This window comes from Sinohyriopsis cumingii, chromosome 3, assembly GCF_028554795.1.
Source record: "Sinohyriopsis cumingii isolate HCF-2022 chromosome 3, ASM2855479v2, whole genome shotgun sequence".
NCBI lineage: Eukaryota > Metazoa > Mollusca > Bivalvia > Unionida > Unionidae > Sinohyriopsis > Sinohyriopsis cumingii.
The window spans coordinates 26,796,329-26,815,551 of record NC_142963.1 but is presented as its reverse complement, the minus strand read 5'-3'; the positions used below and the strand labels follow the sequence as shown (position 1 = coordinate 26,815,551).

Here is a 19,223-nt window from a genome sequence, read left to right as displayed (position 1 = left end):
ATAGCTGGGGTCCCTCCAACAGCAAGCATGCAAGTGATAGGGCATAAACATATGTCTTCTTTAGCTGGTAATAAAAATGGAAATAAATATACTTATGCTTATGCATCCTGAACTTCCTCAAAATGTGCTTTCTTATTACTTATGACATGTCCTGCATAACCTGATACACACCGAAACTGTACTGGAATTTCAGGTACATTTCCCACTGAAGTTTGCACTGAATTGACCCAAAAAATCCAGTACATCATAATCCGAAAAGCAGAATTAAGTTGGATCAACATAAAAAAAAATCCATCCATTCCAGACCTAAGGGCTGTTCCAGTAAAACATATACCCCCTGGGGGGAAGACACTTTCAAATTCAACCAACCCACAACAGAAGCAATTTAAAAAAATTATGATCCACCATCAGATGTGTTTTAATCGAAAAACACTGCCCCCTACAGAAGTATATTTTTTAACATAATTTCTGGCTATGGGTTAGTGGGCGGTAGAAGCGATTTTAATATTGGGTTGGGGACAGAAGCGATTTAAATGACAGCTGGCTGGAGGTAATCTACTGCATATTTTTATTTTGTATTCATTCATTATAATCAGTCTTTTGTCCTTTTGTTTGTTTGTCTGTCAGCCAAGTATGTCTCTGATACTGTGAAATCACAGAATTTCATGGTGGCTTATTATTTGTAGATGTCATTGATCAGCCCCTTAATACCTACTAATTTAACATCCATGAATACAGATTTTATAATAGATATTTCTATTCTAATACAGAAATCATGAATTTGTATCCTTACTAAACTCTGTGTTTCCTAAAGTGATCAATATGTCTTGCTATTTTTCTCTGTTCTCAGGCATGCTGCTTTTGATTAGAATAATAGTTAAATATTGTATTGCTTTAAATGTGTGGTCAGATTCTATGATTCATTGTTATTATTTTTTCCAATAAATGTTTTGGTAAACTTACATGATTTGTCAGAAGAAAAAAATTAATGATGCCTGTGGAAGTGATGTTGCATCATTTGCCTACTTTTACACTATATCATTTCTTGTAAGAACATCTTTTTCAGTTACCGATGTCTTATTTTTACGCCTTGTTGCAAGACTAATATAAAGTTATAAAAAAATATAGCAAGTCAAACATTTTTATATCACAGATTTAAAAAAATGCATGAAAGTCAAAGAATCATTTTTCCCAGAGCACTCATAAAATCAATGTCATTACAGTTAACTGTATTGTCAACAGCAACATAATTATCACTGATGGCCTAGCAGTAACATTCTGCACTTTCAATTCAGTTGTCACAGGTTCTATCTCCCACTTCTAGTCTTTCATATAAGACTTATACCTATGGCCTGAGGGGCTTTCATGGCAGAGTGGTATAAGATACTTGTCTTGTGATACATATCTGAGGGGCTTCCATGACAGTGGTACTAGATGCTTGTCATGTGATTACTTGCCTCCAATATGTAAGTGAGAATGTTGCCAGTTACTTGTGGAAGGTCAGTGGTTCTACATAGGTGGTGTTTGGTGTTTCAAAAGGACATGGATTTTCTTCAGCAGTAAAACTGGCTACCATATATAGATTCTCTTCATCTGAAAACGGTATAAAGGCCATAATGATCTACTGAAACCCCGAGATATCTTGTCTAAATGGCTTCAGCTGTTGGAGATAAACGTCAAATCAGCAGAGGCTCCATATGCCCAAGTGTACTAAGGTGCTTGCTTTTACATCACTTAAACATCTCACAGAGTGAGTTTGTGTCACAGATCAATCAATTTAGGTTGGTGGTCTTTCGGGGTTCTTCATCCACCTAATATACTGTAAAAAAAATCACCAAAAAACCCAAAATCAAACCACACTGAATCAACCAACTAATCAACCATGGCAACAGAATCAAAGGTATTAGTCAATCATTTTTGCCACTGCTGTATGAGTTTATAAACTTTTGACTCAAGTAATTTTTGTAGACCTTAGAATATCGTCGAATATCGTCAATTATGCATTTCTGACAGTTACCTAAAAGTCATCATCAGTTGGTGCAAATGGATTTTTCATGGTGAACATATGAGATGGAAAAGTCTTGGGCAATCCTGCATCACACGCTGCCAAAAGGTTTACATTTTAGCTCACTTAGATTTTCTCAACAATGTTCATTGTTCCAACTAGAACTGTTATAACTTAATCAAGCTATATTCACCAATATTTAATGATATGCATCTGTAATAAATATTTGTAACTAAGTATGAGAATGCATCAGTGTTTTTCAATGATGCATTTGAATTGAGTAACAATCACAATCAACAAACCAAGAAATAAAAGTATTCACATCTCTCAGGCAGAAGTAGGGTATAATCATAATCTGCCAAAAGATTTTTAATTTTTTAAATTTGCCAAATATTTTTTCCAACCATACTGATTCAGTGGACATATCACCAGAATGAACAGAAACAGACCAGAAGGTTAAAATCAATTTGATACAGCTTTTAAGTAGCTAAATTCATATTAGTTTAGTTAACTGTACACCCTTTATTGTCTTCCTTTTGATGAAATTTCTTACTGAAGCTAAGAAAATAATGTTGCAAACATAAAAAAAAGAGGCACACTTCTACTCATTATTATTTGTATTATACTTCTCCATTCCAGCCTGTTCTTATGATCTTCTCCCGCCACATAGTGTTTGTCTTGTTTATGATATGTATCTAAATTTCTCACTTACTTTTCCTACTACTATACAAATGTTCTGTGAATATGCATATCAGTGTGAAACACAATGGGGAGACTAAATCCAGAATTGAAAACCTCTACATTTCTGGATGTATTCTGCTTGGATTCCATATTTCTGCACAAAACTAAAGAGTTCAGGACTCTGCACTAATTCAGTTCCCACTGTAAATTTGTGCAAACACCACGATATTAAAATTCAGTAACTTAAAATTTTGAGTGCTCATGATTAAGTTTATATCAGTATAGACACATCTATAACTACAGCTTTTGTGAAGAAAAAAAAACATAACAGCCGCACCATTTTCTGGATCTATACAAATTTGAAATGTGTGCTTTCAATACTGCACCAAAGAGTCAGCTGCTGATTTCAGTAATGAGTCGTCCAAACTCGAGTCTGTAAAGGGATGGAATTTATGTTAATAAAACAATGTCCCTCACTTTTTTCAGTTACAAGTAGAACAAGCTCTCAAAAGATTGTTTTTACTAAAACGTACTTTCATTATCAACCAATCAGGGACGGTCAAACACATATATACTCTATTTTATCTTCACTGATTTATAGTATGGTTCTCGTTCTTTCACATCTGTAGTAATGTAAGTCCTTGAACAACTCTCAATGGTTGTAAGCCTTTTTCAACCATGCTGAATGGACACACTGTAAGATAATGTTCAAGTAACAGAAATACCATGGGATAACCAGAGACCAATAAAATTGAATAGTCAAGTTATCTCCTCTGCAGGGATGCTGCCAGGATTTCAGGATGTACTCTAAGTTTTGTGTGTGTGTGATCTGCAATGAGGAAGTGGTGGTGGTGGGAATAGCCATTATTATATATCTCCCTAACACTTAAATATCTGTCACTCTTTCTTACTGTTCCACTCTGTTACAGCTCTACTGAAATCAAAATTCTCGAAGAGATGTCATCTCTAGTTGTATAGCGATTATTACTGTGAAGTCATTGGGCATGGTCACGTGGTTGTGGTGGGGTCTTGGTTGGAATTGCATAAAGTCTATAGGCTTACTCCATATTTGACAGCTAATTATGATGTTGTCAAAAGAACTCAAAAATTTCTAACAATTCAGTTGTACTCGGATACTTGATTCATAGTCAATGAACAGGTTCTAAATTGATGTGTTTATTTTGGAACTATGTTCCTCCATCACATTCAAGATTAGGATATGCCAAAGGTGAAATTGGTACAGTTGCATCCTAAACTACTATCATGGCTACTTCAAATGTTATTTAATGTGAGACTTTAATGCAAGAACTCGTAGCTTCAGTGATTTTTGGGTTAAAAAATTTAATTTCTTCTCAAACAACTCAATTTGGTGCAGATTACATTGTTTTTTAATGATACGGTGAGAATTCTTGATGTGTAAAAATTGCACAAGAAATGAACATCAGATCAGAAAATTACTACCATTGGGAAAATACCGATAGGAATATGCAGAAATAATGATATAATTATTTAAGTAGAATATGTGGTGACAATATGAGCGCTAGTTCTACAACTTTGTGCAAAATACATCTTGTACAACTATTCTGTTGTTTCTAACAGCACTGTAATATGGCAATAATTTCTGTCCACTTTTTACTTTAGTCCCTTGCTAATTATTAGTTTTAGATTTTACAACACTAAGCATATTTTACTTTTTGACAATAACACATCATTACAAATATTTAGATTGCAAGAAAATAGAATTTACAATTTTATTAAAGGCACTGGTACCAGTAAGGCTAAAGGAAATGGTAAAAAAAAAAAGAATCAGGATGAACAGATTAGTAGTGTAGTAAAGAATCCATATATCAGAATGACATTAAGTATTTTTTCATCAATTTCATCATCAGTTAATGATACTGCTTGAAAATGTATTGTACTAGATAATATACATTTTTAGTTATCCATTTAGCAATACAAATACCAAATGATGGCTTGGAACTAAGTGCCAAAAGGTCTGCAGAAAATACCACCATGATCAAAATATACATAGGAAGAACCGAACACAAACAGGACAAATTTGTATCCATCTTGCTTTGAGTTTACACAGATCAGTCAGTCTCTTATGTTTAATGTCATTTAATTTTTGTACATAGAGAGCATGTACATCATTTGGTCATACATCTGCATGATACAAAAGTTTGTCTTTCTCTTCTTTTGTTGCTCAGTGGTTCTGCCAACTTGAGATCTACACACACTTAATTATGTTGCATGGGGATTCTCTGATGTTCTCTATGAGCATTAATCTGTTAATTGTTTCTGAATTTAATATGATCCTCCTCCTCGGTGTACAAATATTATTCTGTGCTGTGAACTGCTTTCATTGCCTGCTGTCTGAAACGCATATGCATAACTAGCTTGAACAAGTTACTGTTCTTTATGGCTGTGCAGTTTTCAACATCTCACATGTATGGCCCCATGGGTATTCTCTCTTGGATATCTCTGTCCCAAAAAGAAAAGTTTTGAACCAGAGGTCTCGTTAGAATTTTAAAACTAAGAGTATATGGCTCCCATTTTGGTAAAAATACGAGTCCCATCAGGAAAAGTTGCAGTATCCTCTCAGAACACTATGCCAATTATAAGAACTATTGGTTGCCATAGAGTTTAATTTCTACATTCTTTAAAACACTGACATAGCTCTTGCTTGTCCATCAGAGTGAGTCTGAATTTTTTCAATCCAAGGAAGGTCTTATTCAAAGCACTAAGCAAGGCATCACACACTTTCTTAAACTTGGCTAATGTCCCTTTCAAACTATCAGTTCTAGCAACTTTAGCCCTCTCCTGAATCTCACAATCTTCGTCAGTTTGCCATTGAACCCCAAAATACTCATTCAAGTCTATGTCTCAACATGTCATAATTCCGAGGTCACATGCACTGCTTATTCCGTTACACTCGGAAATGAACACAAGAATGAAAGCTAAAGTTGTTTATTTGATGTACTGTTATAAATGACCACATGTACATCTCTGGGTATTTCTGCCTCTGAATTCAAGCACTGTAAATATCAGTAGATTTTCCTACCCAGCTGCCAGTCAAAGCCTTTGATCTCACCACTTAGCTATTGCAGCATGTTCTTTTGATGTACTCTTATAATGGTGACGACGGGGGGGGGGGGCTTTCAACCACTAAATTCTGTCATTGTAAATATCATCACAGCTAACTGAACAACACATTTTCCCACTATGCAGGTGACTGTAGCAGGACTGGCAAGTCTTTGAATTTTACCGCCCGCCTAAATAAAAAAAAATTGGCGTCCAAATACGCGTGATTATAAGCGTTTCTGAGACCTCTGTCAGTTTTCACTAACATGAACCCTGCCAAAGATTCACTTCCTTGAATCAGTGTTTTTCTGCCTCTTATGCCAGATTTTTCTCTTCCATGCTGTATTAGGGTTTTAAGTCCAACATTCCCATAGTCTGCTTGTTTAGACATTGGTATATTTAATAAATATAACCAGCATATTGTCCATCCAACACGTATATTGGACTCATGTTCAGCATCAATTTTAGGCTCAAAATCACACACTGGTATTTCCAGTGTCATTTTTCCAGTGTCCAACAGACCGATATATTGTCATCATAGCTATCACCAGCCAGTATTTGCCGACGAAAACATTGTCTGAAGACAAACCGTGTTGTGATTCAACCATTTTGGTTTTCTATGTGGCCGTTATTGGAAACACGTATTTGTAAAACTTCCACAATGAAAGTAAGGCTAAAACTCCATAAAATGCTTGTTCCATGGCCAATGAACGAATCAAATTTAGTTTAAAAGCCATTCATGTCGAACCGAAGTATCCAGATATCTTGATGTCGCATCAAGCGCTGAGAGAAGCCGTGGCAGCGCGAATTACGTCGCGAAATGCACTTTTACAGTTAAAGTTAAAAGTTTAATAAAAATTGCATACTGCGCAAAGGACATTTTTTATATCTGCGGCGTTGACGTAATTTGCCGAACGCATAGCACTGCTTTAAAAGTACGCGAATTTGTACAAATTACGTGTACTCGTGTGTACTGGCATCATGTTCTGACCCAATGTTTTATTCATGTTAGACCGCTTGGAGGGGGGTAGATGCGATTTTAAATATATATTTGTTTTTTTTCTTTCTTCTTTCTGACAACCCCACAAGCGATTTCTCATTTTGTTAGCACAACCTACAACAGAAGTGACTTTCTTAACCAACCTTCCACTGTCAGAATCAAAATAGTTCGAAACACAACCTCCTACAGAAGTTTTTTTAAGTGCCGTCCCCGGGGGGGGGATATATGTTTTACTGGAACAGCCCTAATGGAATAGTGGTTGCAATGCACTTTCTTATAGAGTACTTTTGTATAAATAAGCCTTAAGTAGAATAACAAAATGAGTATATAATAAAAAGGTTACTGCATTTGTATGGGAAAATATGAACTCATTTTTCTTGAATAATACTTCACTCTCAGATGTCATGCAATATTATTCACAGAAAAACTCGTTCATATTTTCCCATGAAAATGCAGTAACCTGGAAGTATTGAAGACATAATCATGCAAAAGGAATTGCTCCATGACCCTAAAACCTAGCTTAGAGGTCATTATGGCGGACTTTTAAATTAAAGAAATGTATCTTCTAACGAAGTCTTTTCTTGTCATATTTTGGTCAGACCTATCAGTCTCAGCTTGCGGAGGTGAAGCAGAGGATAGTGAGGTACCTGGGAGAACTGGGAGGGAGTCTGAATGTAGCCCTGCTTGCAAAATCTGAAGAGGAAATAAGTGAGAGGGCCATAGCTTGGGACACTCAGCAACACCTCAGATTTGATATACCTTTTGTGGACATGAAGCCAACAATATACTTTGGTATGTAAACAAGGTCCATTCCATATTTATATCACCTGCTTTAGCTTGTGGCAAGAGATTGGTATTACTTTCTGCCTGTGATTAAGGCAGCAGCCACATGGCTATTAGCTTAAATGTAAAGATATTTTGTTAAAGTGTTCTTAAAGTCATAAGCATTGTTATCCAAGTCATTATTGTGAGGCAATGCATTGTGTTCTGTGTTACATAGTATTTTTGGTAGGCAAGCATTGGATTTTGTGGTACTTAATAGCAGTGTTATTAAGCAAGACATTGCATTTTGTGTTTTGCAGTAGTAAGAATTGTAATGGTATTCTGTGTTAAATAGCATTATAATTCAGCAAGGCATTGTGTTCTGTCTTACTGTCAGTCAAGTCATTGTATTCTGTGTTACTGTCAATCAAGGCATTGTATTCTGTGTTAGTCATGGCATTGTATTCTGTGTTACTGTCAGTCAAGGCATTGTATTCTCTGATATTGTCAGACAAGGCATTATCATTATATTATATGTTGCTGTGTGGCAAGGCATTGTATTCTGTGTTACTGTCAGGCAAGGCATTGCATTCTGTGTTACTGTTGGGCAAGGCATTGTATTCTGTGTTACTGTCAGGCAAGGCATTGTATTCTGTGTTCCTGTTAGGCCAGGTATTGTATTCTGCATTACTGTCAATCAAGGCATTGTATTCTGTGATTTTGTCAGGCAATGCATTGTATTTTGTGTTTTGTTGGGCAAAATCTTGTATTCTGTGCTACTGTCGGGAAAGCCATTGTCATTTTTGTGTGTGTGTGTGTGTGTGTGTGTGTGTGATTTGGATTTTTAATGTGGCTTTAACAATTATTCAGTCATATTGCTATGATGTCTGCTGTGGCAGTTTATAGTGATGTCCAGCACTGGGACACCATGTTGCAGACATATAGCGTGATGTCCCACCCAGTCACATTATCCTGACACTAGGCCGACCCGTCCTAACACTAACCTATTAATGCTGAGTGCTTAGCAAGGCAGCTGTTAGTACCATTTTTTAAGTTTTTGGTATGACTTAGCCTGGGTTTGAACCTGCAGCCATCTGCATCTGAGGTGGATGCTCTAGCCATTAGGCCACCAGAGTGGTCCATTGTCATTTGTTATGTATATTTAATTTGTATTGTGTGTTGACTTATGTTCATGATTGTATGTTATATTTATTTCATTTATATTGCTTGATTGACTTTTAACCATGATTGAGGGTAGGAGTTGGGCCTATGTGTCTGATGTCATGTAGGATCAGAATATTTGCAAAGTTTGAGTCCTGGATACAGCCTTAACTCTGACTTTAGAATTGTTAAGAAACAAATTTTGTTTACAGTTTGTTGGAAATTTCCTGTGTTACCTAGCATTATTTTCGGTCAAGGCATTGTATTGTGAATTAACTCATAGCATGATTGTCAGGTAAGGCATTGTATTCTGAATTAACTCATAGCATGATTGTCAGGCATGGCATTGTATTCAGAATTAATTCATAACATGATTGTCAGGCAAGGCATTGTATTCTGAATTAACTCGTAACATGATTGCTAGGCAAGGCATTGTATTCTGTATTAACTCATAGCATGATTGTCAGGCAAGGCATTGTTTTCTTTTGGACTTTTTTGATCACTTGCCTCAAAGTTGAGTAGCGATATAGAGTATATTAACATTCACATCTCTGTATTACATCATATAATTGTGTTAAATTGACACATTTAGATAAATATTTAGTTAAAGTTGTTTTATTTGCTTGGTGTACAGTAAAGCAAATAATATATTTTAGATGAGAACATTGATGCAGATTGATGGGTTTGAAATGAGGTCAAATACATACATGCAGTAACATGCAAAATCATATCGTAGAATTGTTTTAATTGTTGGATACTATTTTACATTGACACAGTAATCATTTCCTTTGCCTTTGAAAAGAAATATTTTACAGTATTACATTTTTGGTGAGTGAGGAAGTTCTTTTTTGGAATTTGAATTAATTAAAACTACAGGTCTTCTGTGCTAGATACCTGGCAGTTCCAGAACCTTTGAGTTCTAAAATTTTATTTACTTTTGCATTTGAGTATTCTTTTTCAAAATTCAGTAAGAGCAGTTTGAGAGATTCTTTGCAGGTAAATTAAATTTTACATATATTTGCTATCAGATAATGTTTACATATGGCTGTAACTTAACATTGTGTATTCTGTTTCCATTTTTTCAGATCCTTTCTTGCCACATGTAGTTGAGCTGGCCAGCAAGTCAAGTGATCGACAGACCAAAGTGGCAGCCTGTGAGCTTCTTCATTCCCTAATACTTTACTGTTTAGGTCGGGGTGCTCAGCAACCTGATGATATGAGAAATCAGGAGAGATATTCCATGGCTCCACTTTACAAGAAATTAATCCCTGCCATGCTCCAGCTAGCTTGTGATGTGGAGCAGGTAGTTTTATTTGCTGTGAAATGTTTTCTCAGAACCATTCAATAAAGTCTGTTTCTTCACAGTCACTAGGCATACCATCTAGTTTTCTGCAAAAATATTTATAATCACATACCTTGACAGCCTAAAGGATAATTATTTTGAGCAGGTAAACAAATTTCAGTAACAAAAGTATTTATAGTGGTAAAGATAGAAATTCCTATACAGATCAGAAATTTATAACATTTTTGCGTAAGTGTTGTTATGTTATAATTTTACTAGTTCACCATATTATCATTGAAACTTTATGCACATGACAATCTAATAATAGTCATATCCATAAATATTATGCAGAAAATAGCTAACAATCATCACTTGTAAAGATGCGGCTGATTTGTGCTGGGATTTTCTTTGTGCAGGCCATCGTCTGCCAAAAGTCATATTTCTGACTGAATTTTGAAATTCACTTATCTGGTCAAAATACTTGAGCTCTCATGCTATCAGCATTGGTAGTTTTTGTTATTGATTTGGTATAGCATTTCTTGGCTCCATGGGTCACAGACCAGAAGTGTTTTGTTCACCTGTATCTTAGCACAGTTTTGTCATTGCTTCTTCTTCTAAACTACTTGGATAATTGCCATGAAAATGTACACAAATGTTCATTCCAAGGTTTAGTTGATTTTTTTTTGATTTTGCCATGAAAATGTACACAAATGTTCATTCCAAGGTTTAGTTGATTTTTTTTTGATTTTGCCATGAAAATGTACACAAATGTTCATTCCAAGGTTTAGTTGATTTTTTTTTGATTTTGCCATGAAAATGTACACAAATGTTCATTCCAAGGTTTAGTTGATTTTTTTTGATTTTGCCATGAAAATGTACACAAATGTTCATTCCAAGGTTTAGTTGATTTTTTTTTGATTTTGCCATGAAAATGTACACAAATGTTCATTCCAAGGTTTAGTTGATTTTTTTTTTATTTTGCCATGAAAATGTACACAAATGTTCATTCCAAGGTTTAGTTGATTTTTTTTGATTATTTTTTAAATTGTTCTGATCTAATATTCAATAAGGCTGTTACAGTGGCCATCTTGACAATTTTTTTTATAGTTACTACTCCCAAATGGAAAGTCAAATTGAAATGAGGATTTTCACTCAAAAGACATCCAATGATGTCTGGTTGATCCTAGATGAAAATTGTATGGGTCTGGTGTCTGGTATGGTGGAGAAGTGGCCATCTTTTAAATCTTGTAATTGCTTCTCCTGGAAGGATGGTCATATTGATACTAGTCCTGTACAAAAAGACTTGCGAAGTTTGGATGGCTGTAAATGAAACTGACAATCATAATGACCTTTACATTGGTCGTCTGGGAAATCTTGTTAGTGCCACATCTTCTAAATGTAGAGTCTCATTCATATGAGGTTTTAACAAGAAACATCTCACAGTGTCTAAATTGTCCAGAATGCAGAGTTTCATTGATATGAGGTTTTAACAAGGAACATCTCATGGTGTCTAATTGGTCCTGAATGAAAATGATGCTGATCTGACATCCAGTATGACAATTGTGGTGGCCATCTTAAAATTCCTGTTATCGCTACTCTTCCTGAGTGTACTGTCATATCAAGATAGGGATTTCATCAAAAGATATTTTATTATACCTAGTTGGTTCTAAATCAGAATGGTGCCAGTCTTAAAGACAATTTGTCTATCACGATGTCTATCTGGCCAGAAATGAAATGGTGCCAGTCTTGTTTTCAGGAAGCTGAAAGGAAGCACCGACTTGCCCATGATGAAATAGACTTAGTCATACTCTTTACTAGTATGTGTGTATATTTTTCATCATTGTTTTAAGTTTTACTGTATTATGGAGGAACTAAATTCCTCCCCAAATTCAGGACTACTGAAAAAATATTCATTTGATTTACTAAAAGTTTCATGCTGAGAGTAAATTTAATGTGCATTTATGTTTTATGGGGTAATGGTGTTTTACATTTTCCTCTTTAGAACATACTGTACAGTTTTGTTAAACCCACAGAAACAAAATATTACAAGCTTCAGATAATCCCATCTGTCAGATAAGGTGATAGTTTTAAATGTCTCCATAAATCCTGGAATTTCTGTTGGGTACTTGTGAACTTGGGCCTAAACTCAATTTAAGAGAAAAATGTGACCACAGTGGAACACAATTTTTGGGAATGGATCACAAAAATTAGATATTGGAATGATTTTGAACTAGTTCTGATTGTGCTAGGGGCCAAAATCTGTTTGTAAGGAGTTCCTGAAACTCCCAGAATTCCTTCCCAATCACTGTATCCAAGTAATAGTGAAATAGAGGGAAGTGGGTCATCAAAACTTTATTTTATTTTGTTCCTGTATATCCACTCTACAGCATAGAATGCTTCTTTTTTTTTTTAAATAAAGGTGTCCCGTCAACTGTTTGAGCCACTGAGTATGCAGATGATACATTGGCTGACCAACAACAAGAAAGCAGAGAGTGAGGAAACCATGACTCTTCTGAATGCCATCTATGTAATTCTTTTTTCACATATTTATTTACTGGCTTACTTTTATTTTTAAAAAAAGACAAACACCACTTATTTCCTTTTATTATTGACTATATAGAGGGCTTAATAGCAGGGGAGGGGTCACAGAGCAATTGACCCTTTCCAAGAATCGTCTTTGTTTTGCATTCTTTTCTTGCATTTTGAATTGCCAAATGCACATGCCTTTCTTGCAGTATGTAATAAGAAATTCCCAGTGTGTAATAGCTGCCCACTCTTCTCCTTCATCATTACCTCCCTTTGATAAATTATGGCCAGTGAGACATCTAGCTGACTTGTATATTTTGCCTTAACTTTGTTACATCTGCAGTCCATCAAAACATACCAAGAGGAACTACAATGGGTTATGATTGCATATCTTCGTGCATCTTTTGGCATATTTCAAAGCTCCACTCCTCCCCCTCTCCAATACTCACCACTACCTATAGTAGAATAAGTACATCACTTGCTGTTATTCAGAAAGTTGCCTGATCATAATATATTGGGAGTACATCCACTACCATACAAATCCAGCACACCCAAGCTAAAAAGTATTTTCACCATATCTTTTGGCTTCTTTTGGCTACAGAAGTGCTAAAAAGTAGTTTGCATGTCTTGGCAGAAGTCTGACTTAATTGGTTGCCTTTAGACTGAGAAATTAGCTCCAAATCCTGTCAGTCATTAGTGATTATTTCTGCTTGTGACTGGTCAGTAAACTCTATGAAGCCTTGCAAATATTGATCTGTTTTGTTCCCTGTCATCAGTTGAGTGATTCCTTAGAATATGTTTACCTCAGGAAAGTATACTCCATCTATTTTTCTAATCTCACTCGGTCATTATTGTAGATGAATGTTCTGCACTGCATATGTCTATTTGTACAACACATTAATCTGTGTCATTTCAGTTGCCAGTCCAGTACATATAATTCAGTTCATTACTCTACCCTTTTGTAGGTCCTGCTTGGTATATATTTTCAGCCTCCCTTTGTTTTATTTAACTATGTTTATGTATGCTGTTGTATATGGTACAGTGTAATGCAAGGTGTTTGTTAATGTATATGATACAATGTAAGGCAAGGTGTATGTTAATGTTATTGTACAATGTAATGCAAGGTGTATGTTAATGTTTTAAGGTACAGTATAATGCAAGGTGTATGTTAATGTTTTAAGGTACAGTATAATGCAAGGTGTATGTTAATGTTTTAAGGTACAGTATAATGCAAGGTGTATGTTAATGTTTTAAGGTACAGTATAACGCAAGGTGTATGTTAATGTTTTAAGGTACAGTATAATGCAAGGTGTATGTTAATGTTTTAAGGTACAGTATAATGCAAGGTTTATGTTAATGTTTTAAGGTACAGTATAATGCAAGGTGTATGTTAATGTTTTAAGGTACAGTGTAATGCAGGTGCTACTTACATGTGTTTCTTAACTAGTGACTCCTTTGTACTTGGCAGATAGAAGCATCTGTCAGATCTTTAATCAATGTGACAACTATCCTTGACATGTGCAAAGATCAGACCAAATGTCTCCTAAATGCAGGAGTGTACATAGACATGTTTATAATGGGTAATCCTTTAATGTGAATGTGGATGTCACTTTACTTGCAGAAAAACAAACTTCCACTGAATTCTATATGATACTTTCTTGGGATTTAAACTAAATGGAGTTCAGACTGCTGTCTGACAGAACTTCTCAAGATTGGTGCAGTCTGGGTCAAATTTGTGACATTTATCTAAAAATAGACTTTAAAGGAATGGCAGAATGCATGTTCATGTCCATTTTTGTTTTTTGTTGCTGTTGTTGTAGGGTTTAATGCCATTTTTCAGTACAGGATAGGTTATATGTGGCAGCCAGTATAAATGGTGGAGGAAGAACCCGGGAAAACCCCAAAATGAACACTGACCAGTGTGTCCATTTTTGAACTTGATTCCAACCACTGAGATTCCTCTATCTTTGACTGAATTTTGTGTGATATTAGTTGTTGGCACTGAAACTCAGAGTAAGTAATTCATTGTTGTTCCAAAATTTGATACTTCCAGTAATATACTTTAACTAATGTTTATTTAGTTCTGATGAATGGTCATCACTTTGAATGTCATCAGAAAAGACTTGTGGACTTTTACAGTGGTAGCCAGGTCCTAAGTTGGGTCGAGAAAAGAGGATATTGGAGTCTATAATAACAAATAACCTTTTTCAACACAGACAGCTTTTATTGTGACCTGACAGTGTGCAACATTTAATCCAGATTGTACAGGTTCACACCTTTCAACTGACCTTGTCCAAAAATGTATGTGTACTTTAAGAGTTGAATTTTGCCTTGTGAATTCTTAGGAGGTGTAAATAATGGTGTTTCAAATAAATATGGAAAGATGATGATCCAAATATAGTGAATAATCACCAATTAAAGGTAAAGTCAGATTTTAAAAAATGGCACCCTAATTCTGGAAAAATGACAAACATTAAATATTGATAACAAAGTGACCTATTCTAATCCATCAGAGCTCTTTAATAATGTCTAATCCATTCATAATCTATTAATGTCTTTTTAATCTTTTCTTAATTACTTCTGACCACACATAGAATAATCCAGTGAATAATTTTAATGTTATTATCTGTCAAATTAGTAATTAAAGTGTCATGCTTACAGTCACATGATCACTTGAAGCCTTTATTGCAAATATAATAGGCTGGAAGCAGAGTGTGAAAAATACAACTGGAGAAACATCTGGTACAGAATATTTTGAATAATAATTTTTAGTATGTGGGAGATTTAAGCAAGTGATTGAAAGATGGGAGACACTATATTGGTAAGAAAACCCACCAGTTTGAGATTTTCATATTTATGCCTTCCCAGGGATCCCAGATGAAGGAATGCAGATGACACCCTTCTTGCAGATGGTTACTACAGGGGAAAGATAACTTAATAGTTAGTGAAATTTGACCAAATGATTTAGGAGATGTGGTAACAGACAGACAGATGGACATAACATAAGGTATCATTAAGGATAACTAGTCCCAAAATTGACAAATTCAATGTTTTATATACTAAACAGGATGGACTTGTACAGGGGACCAACACAGCTCTCAGAGACTTCTGTGCCAAGTGTTTAAATGAGTTCCTCAGATGGTCAGTCAAGCAAACATCACAAAAGGTTAGTTCTTGTCTTTTTGAAACTATATTATAACTTGTTTGTCAGAGAAACTATAAATAGGTGCATTTGTTCAAAATTAGATATTTTGAATTTATTACTGTTATTTGAAAGATGTTATTGTCAAACAATTTCAATTATCTTGTATTGATTGATACACAGTGAAATGTTTAATGAACCACCAGGAATAGGGGAAATTTTGTTGTTATGGGGTTTAAAGCCATTTTTCAGCACAAGATAGGCTATACATGGCAGCCAGTATTGTGCAGGAAGAAACTGGGAAAATCCCAGAAAGAACCACCAACCCATGAGAAGCTACTGGCAAGCTTTCTCACATACCCACATATGCCAAACCCGAGACTCAAGCCCAAGAAGACAGAGGTGAGATTCCAGTGATATGTAACAGTGAGTGCTTTATACCACTTGGCCACTCTGGTCCCCCAAAAATTTTGAAATTTTGTCAAAGAGGATTTCAGTAAAGACTTGAAAAAAATCCATTTGTAATGTAAGAATTTGGACTTCACTTCATCCATTGGCTATATTTCAGTAGGTTTTCCCTGTATATAAATCAGCTTCTTAAATACACATAGCAAAATCTAGTGGCTACTTAACTGTAAGACATTATTATGTGTATTTTATTATATACAAGATGTTCAAAAAAGTTTTGTTTGCCAGGGAATGAAATTTTGCTCATGATACAAATTTTTATTTTACTGCATCATCTCTTGCTACATGAAATGTTTACATGTGTGGTTTGGATAGGTGAGGAATTGTGAGATTGACGTGCAGGTGTTCATGAGTATTTGTATGCTTATGTGCCAGTTACACTATTTCATATGTATTATCACAGACAAGCATAAATGGAATTCTCAGTCCTTTGTTTTTCCTTCCATCTGTAAAAGTTGGCTAGAGGTATTGGTATTGTGCAAACACTTCAAACTTAGGCACATCAGTGGGTTTTTTTGTGATTCCAATTCAGAGGATTATTTCCACCATGTTGACCAAAACCCATTATAGTAGAAAATTGCATGCCTTGTACTGCCGAGTAAAATTAATACCATTATATTAAATCAGCTGTGGCTGCTGGATATATTGATAAGAGTTTGAATTGACTTGAAATGCACCATTCCATTATGACATATCAGCAAAATAATTGGATAAATTGAAGTCATTACAATTTTACACTTCATATTATCTTTTGTCTCAGAGTCAAATAAATCTCTCACTTTACAGTCAATGGAGAAAAGCCCTTTCAATGCAAAGTCAGTTCTGAAGCGACTTTTCAGCTACTCTCTTCATCCAGGAGCCTTCCAGAGACTTGGTGCAGCATTAGCCTGGAATAATATATACTCAGTCTTCAGGTTAGTGGATTTTAAATAATGCCATACTTGCATAAGTAGATAACAAAATGCATGTATCAGTTTCCAGTGTCAATACTGATACTTCTTGTTACAATTCTTACAAGTCATATTATGTACATTTGTTACCATTCTATGAAATAAACATTATTTGGTTGCAAAACTAATTTTCATTTTGCACACTAAGTTTAAAATTCATATACAATAAAACATAACATAATTTATGGAAATACCTCTTCCTTACATAAAGATTCTACAATAATATGTGACCATTAATTTAAGAACAAAGGGTTGGAGTCCAAAATTATCATTATCTTGAGATCACTTCCTAGTTTTTAAGATGATGGTTATTTGAGTATTTGCTTGAACTTTGATTTTGTTTTTCTACATTGTTGAGTACATAGTGACACATGTACAGAGCTTTAAATAAACAGCATATTTGCATCCTTTACACAAACAGATTGACTATCAATGCAATTTAAGACATTTTTTCATTCATCTAACTTGCACAATGCAACTAATTTTAAGCTTTTAATCCATGGCTACAAGCATAATGCTCTTGCTGTAAGTACAGTCCATATTTTATAATGGTGCATCTCATCAATGTAAACTTTGCCATCCAGAAAAGTTTGGATGCTCCAGGCATGTTTGAAATAATGGCACTTTACCACTGGAAATACTTAAAGCCATATAATAAACTGTGTCCTGAATTCATCTTGGTCACTAGGCCGTTTGACGTAATCTAGAAGGCATGATTAATGTATTGATGGTTAATACTCTGGAGGGAACTGAAAGTTCATAATTTGTATTGTTTACTAAATCCTCCGCTGAATTTGTAAAAATTAAATTAGCTCCAGACTTGGGAGTAAAATACCAATTTATTACTTTCTTATTTCAAGACCTGTATTTCGATTAAATTTGATCATGTGCTATGTAATATTAATCACTGCATCAGATTTTACGGTGTTTACATCAGTGTTTAATGCAAATCACAAATTGTCAGTAACCATAAAACAAGTAATTCTTGCAATATAATTAATATTTGCTGAAATTATTCAATTAGTAATTGCAAAATGAAGATGTAGATTATAATGTTGAATTCAAGAACAGATGGTTCCAAAGTATGTGACTAGAGTTTTTTGTAAGTAGGTATGATACTGTGATTTTAAGTAGGTGGGAGTCTGACAAGGACTTTCTCAAACTAGTGTGATTTACTAGGGTTAATTTTTAGTGGTGATTTTGACCAATTTTAATTTGCATTTGAAAAAGTAAGCATTGGAATCGAAAACAGAAGACAAAATATTTACTGTTATTTATAAGGTGTTTTCTCAGACAAAGAGCTGAATACTGTAGTGTCATTTATTCTTGCCTGCCAAAAACTTTGCAGTGTATGGTATGATGTCCCATACATGACAACCATTACGCTTTTGTCGTAATCATTACGCTTTTTTCCACTAAATTACGCCTACACATAACTGTATTCGGATTACATGTTTTCAGTATATCCACCTCTAAAAAAAAATGATTTGTTTTCTCATTTTTATTAATATCCCATTAATCTCGCAGACCATATTTTAGAAATGATGGCTTCTATGTAACTATGACATAAGAGTACACTTGTCTGAAGACTTGCATGTACTTTCCTAACAGTATTTTGTTCTATTTATTGCAGTTTACCTATTTCCAAGAAACATTCTGGTTTCTACTTTTGACCTTGGTTTCTATTTATAGCAGCGGTATGGCTTAGTTAGGAGAGAAAAGACTTGTTTTCCAACTTTTAATCTTTGCTCGCAGATTCTTTGTTCTAATTCATATCTGGTACAGAACTTTTTAGTTATTTGGCACTAAAGGTCAAGTCAGATTTATTCTAGTTGTGTGTGTTAGAGCAACAATATTTTTCAAATAATTTCACAGATGGATTAGGAAAAGATGAAAAACCGATTCAGAGATGAATACATAAATTACATAATACAGCGTTCCATTCTAGGGCAGCTTCATGCCCCTTGAAGGCTGTGTGGAAAGGATTTTAATATTGGCCGTGGTGGTAAAACAAAGAAACCTTGAATTAGCTCATTTTACAAACTCCATTACTAAGGTAACTTCTTTTTTACAGCAGAACTTAATTGTGGACACAAATTTTATAAATGCAGAGGCGTTATCTACCGAGTTCTTAATAGAACACGGACTACCCCATGCAGTAGAAG

The 19,223-nt window shown here is 34.8% G+C and overlaps 1 protein-coding gene across 1 annotated transcript in view; it reads left to right on the top strand.

Annotated features, from left to right (window-relative positions):
* Nucleotides 1–19,223, top strand: part of LOC149802584 (DNA-dependent protein kinase catalytic subunit-like) — a 407,613-nt gene that overhangs the window by 109,792 nt on the left and 278,598 nt on the right. The window contains exons 23-27 of the mRNA XM_089951857.1: nucleotides 7,367–7,559; nucleotides 9,776–9,993; nucleotides 12,392–12,499; nucleotides 15,566–15,664; nucleotides 16,895–17,022. Coding sequence (XP_089807983.1) covers nucleotides 7,367–7,559; nucleotides 9,776–9,993; nucleotides 12,392–12,499; nucleotides 15,566–15,664; nucleotides 16,895–17,022 — 746 coding nt within the window. The remainder of the gene's footprint in view (nucleotides 1–7,366; nucleotides 7,560–9,775; nucleotides 9,994–12,391; nucleotides 12,500–15,565; nucleotides 15,665–16,894; nucleotides 17,023–19,223) is intronic.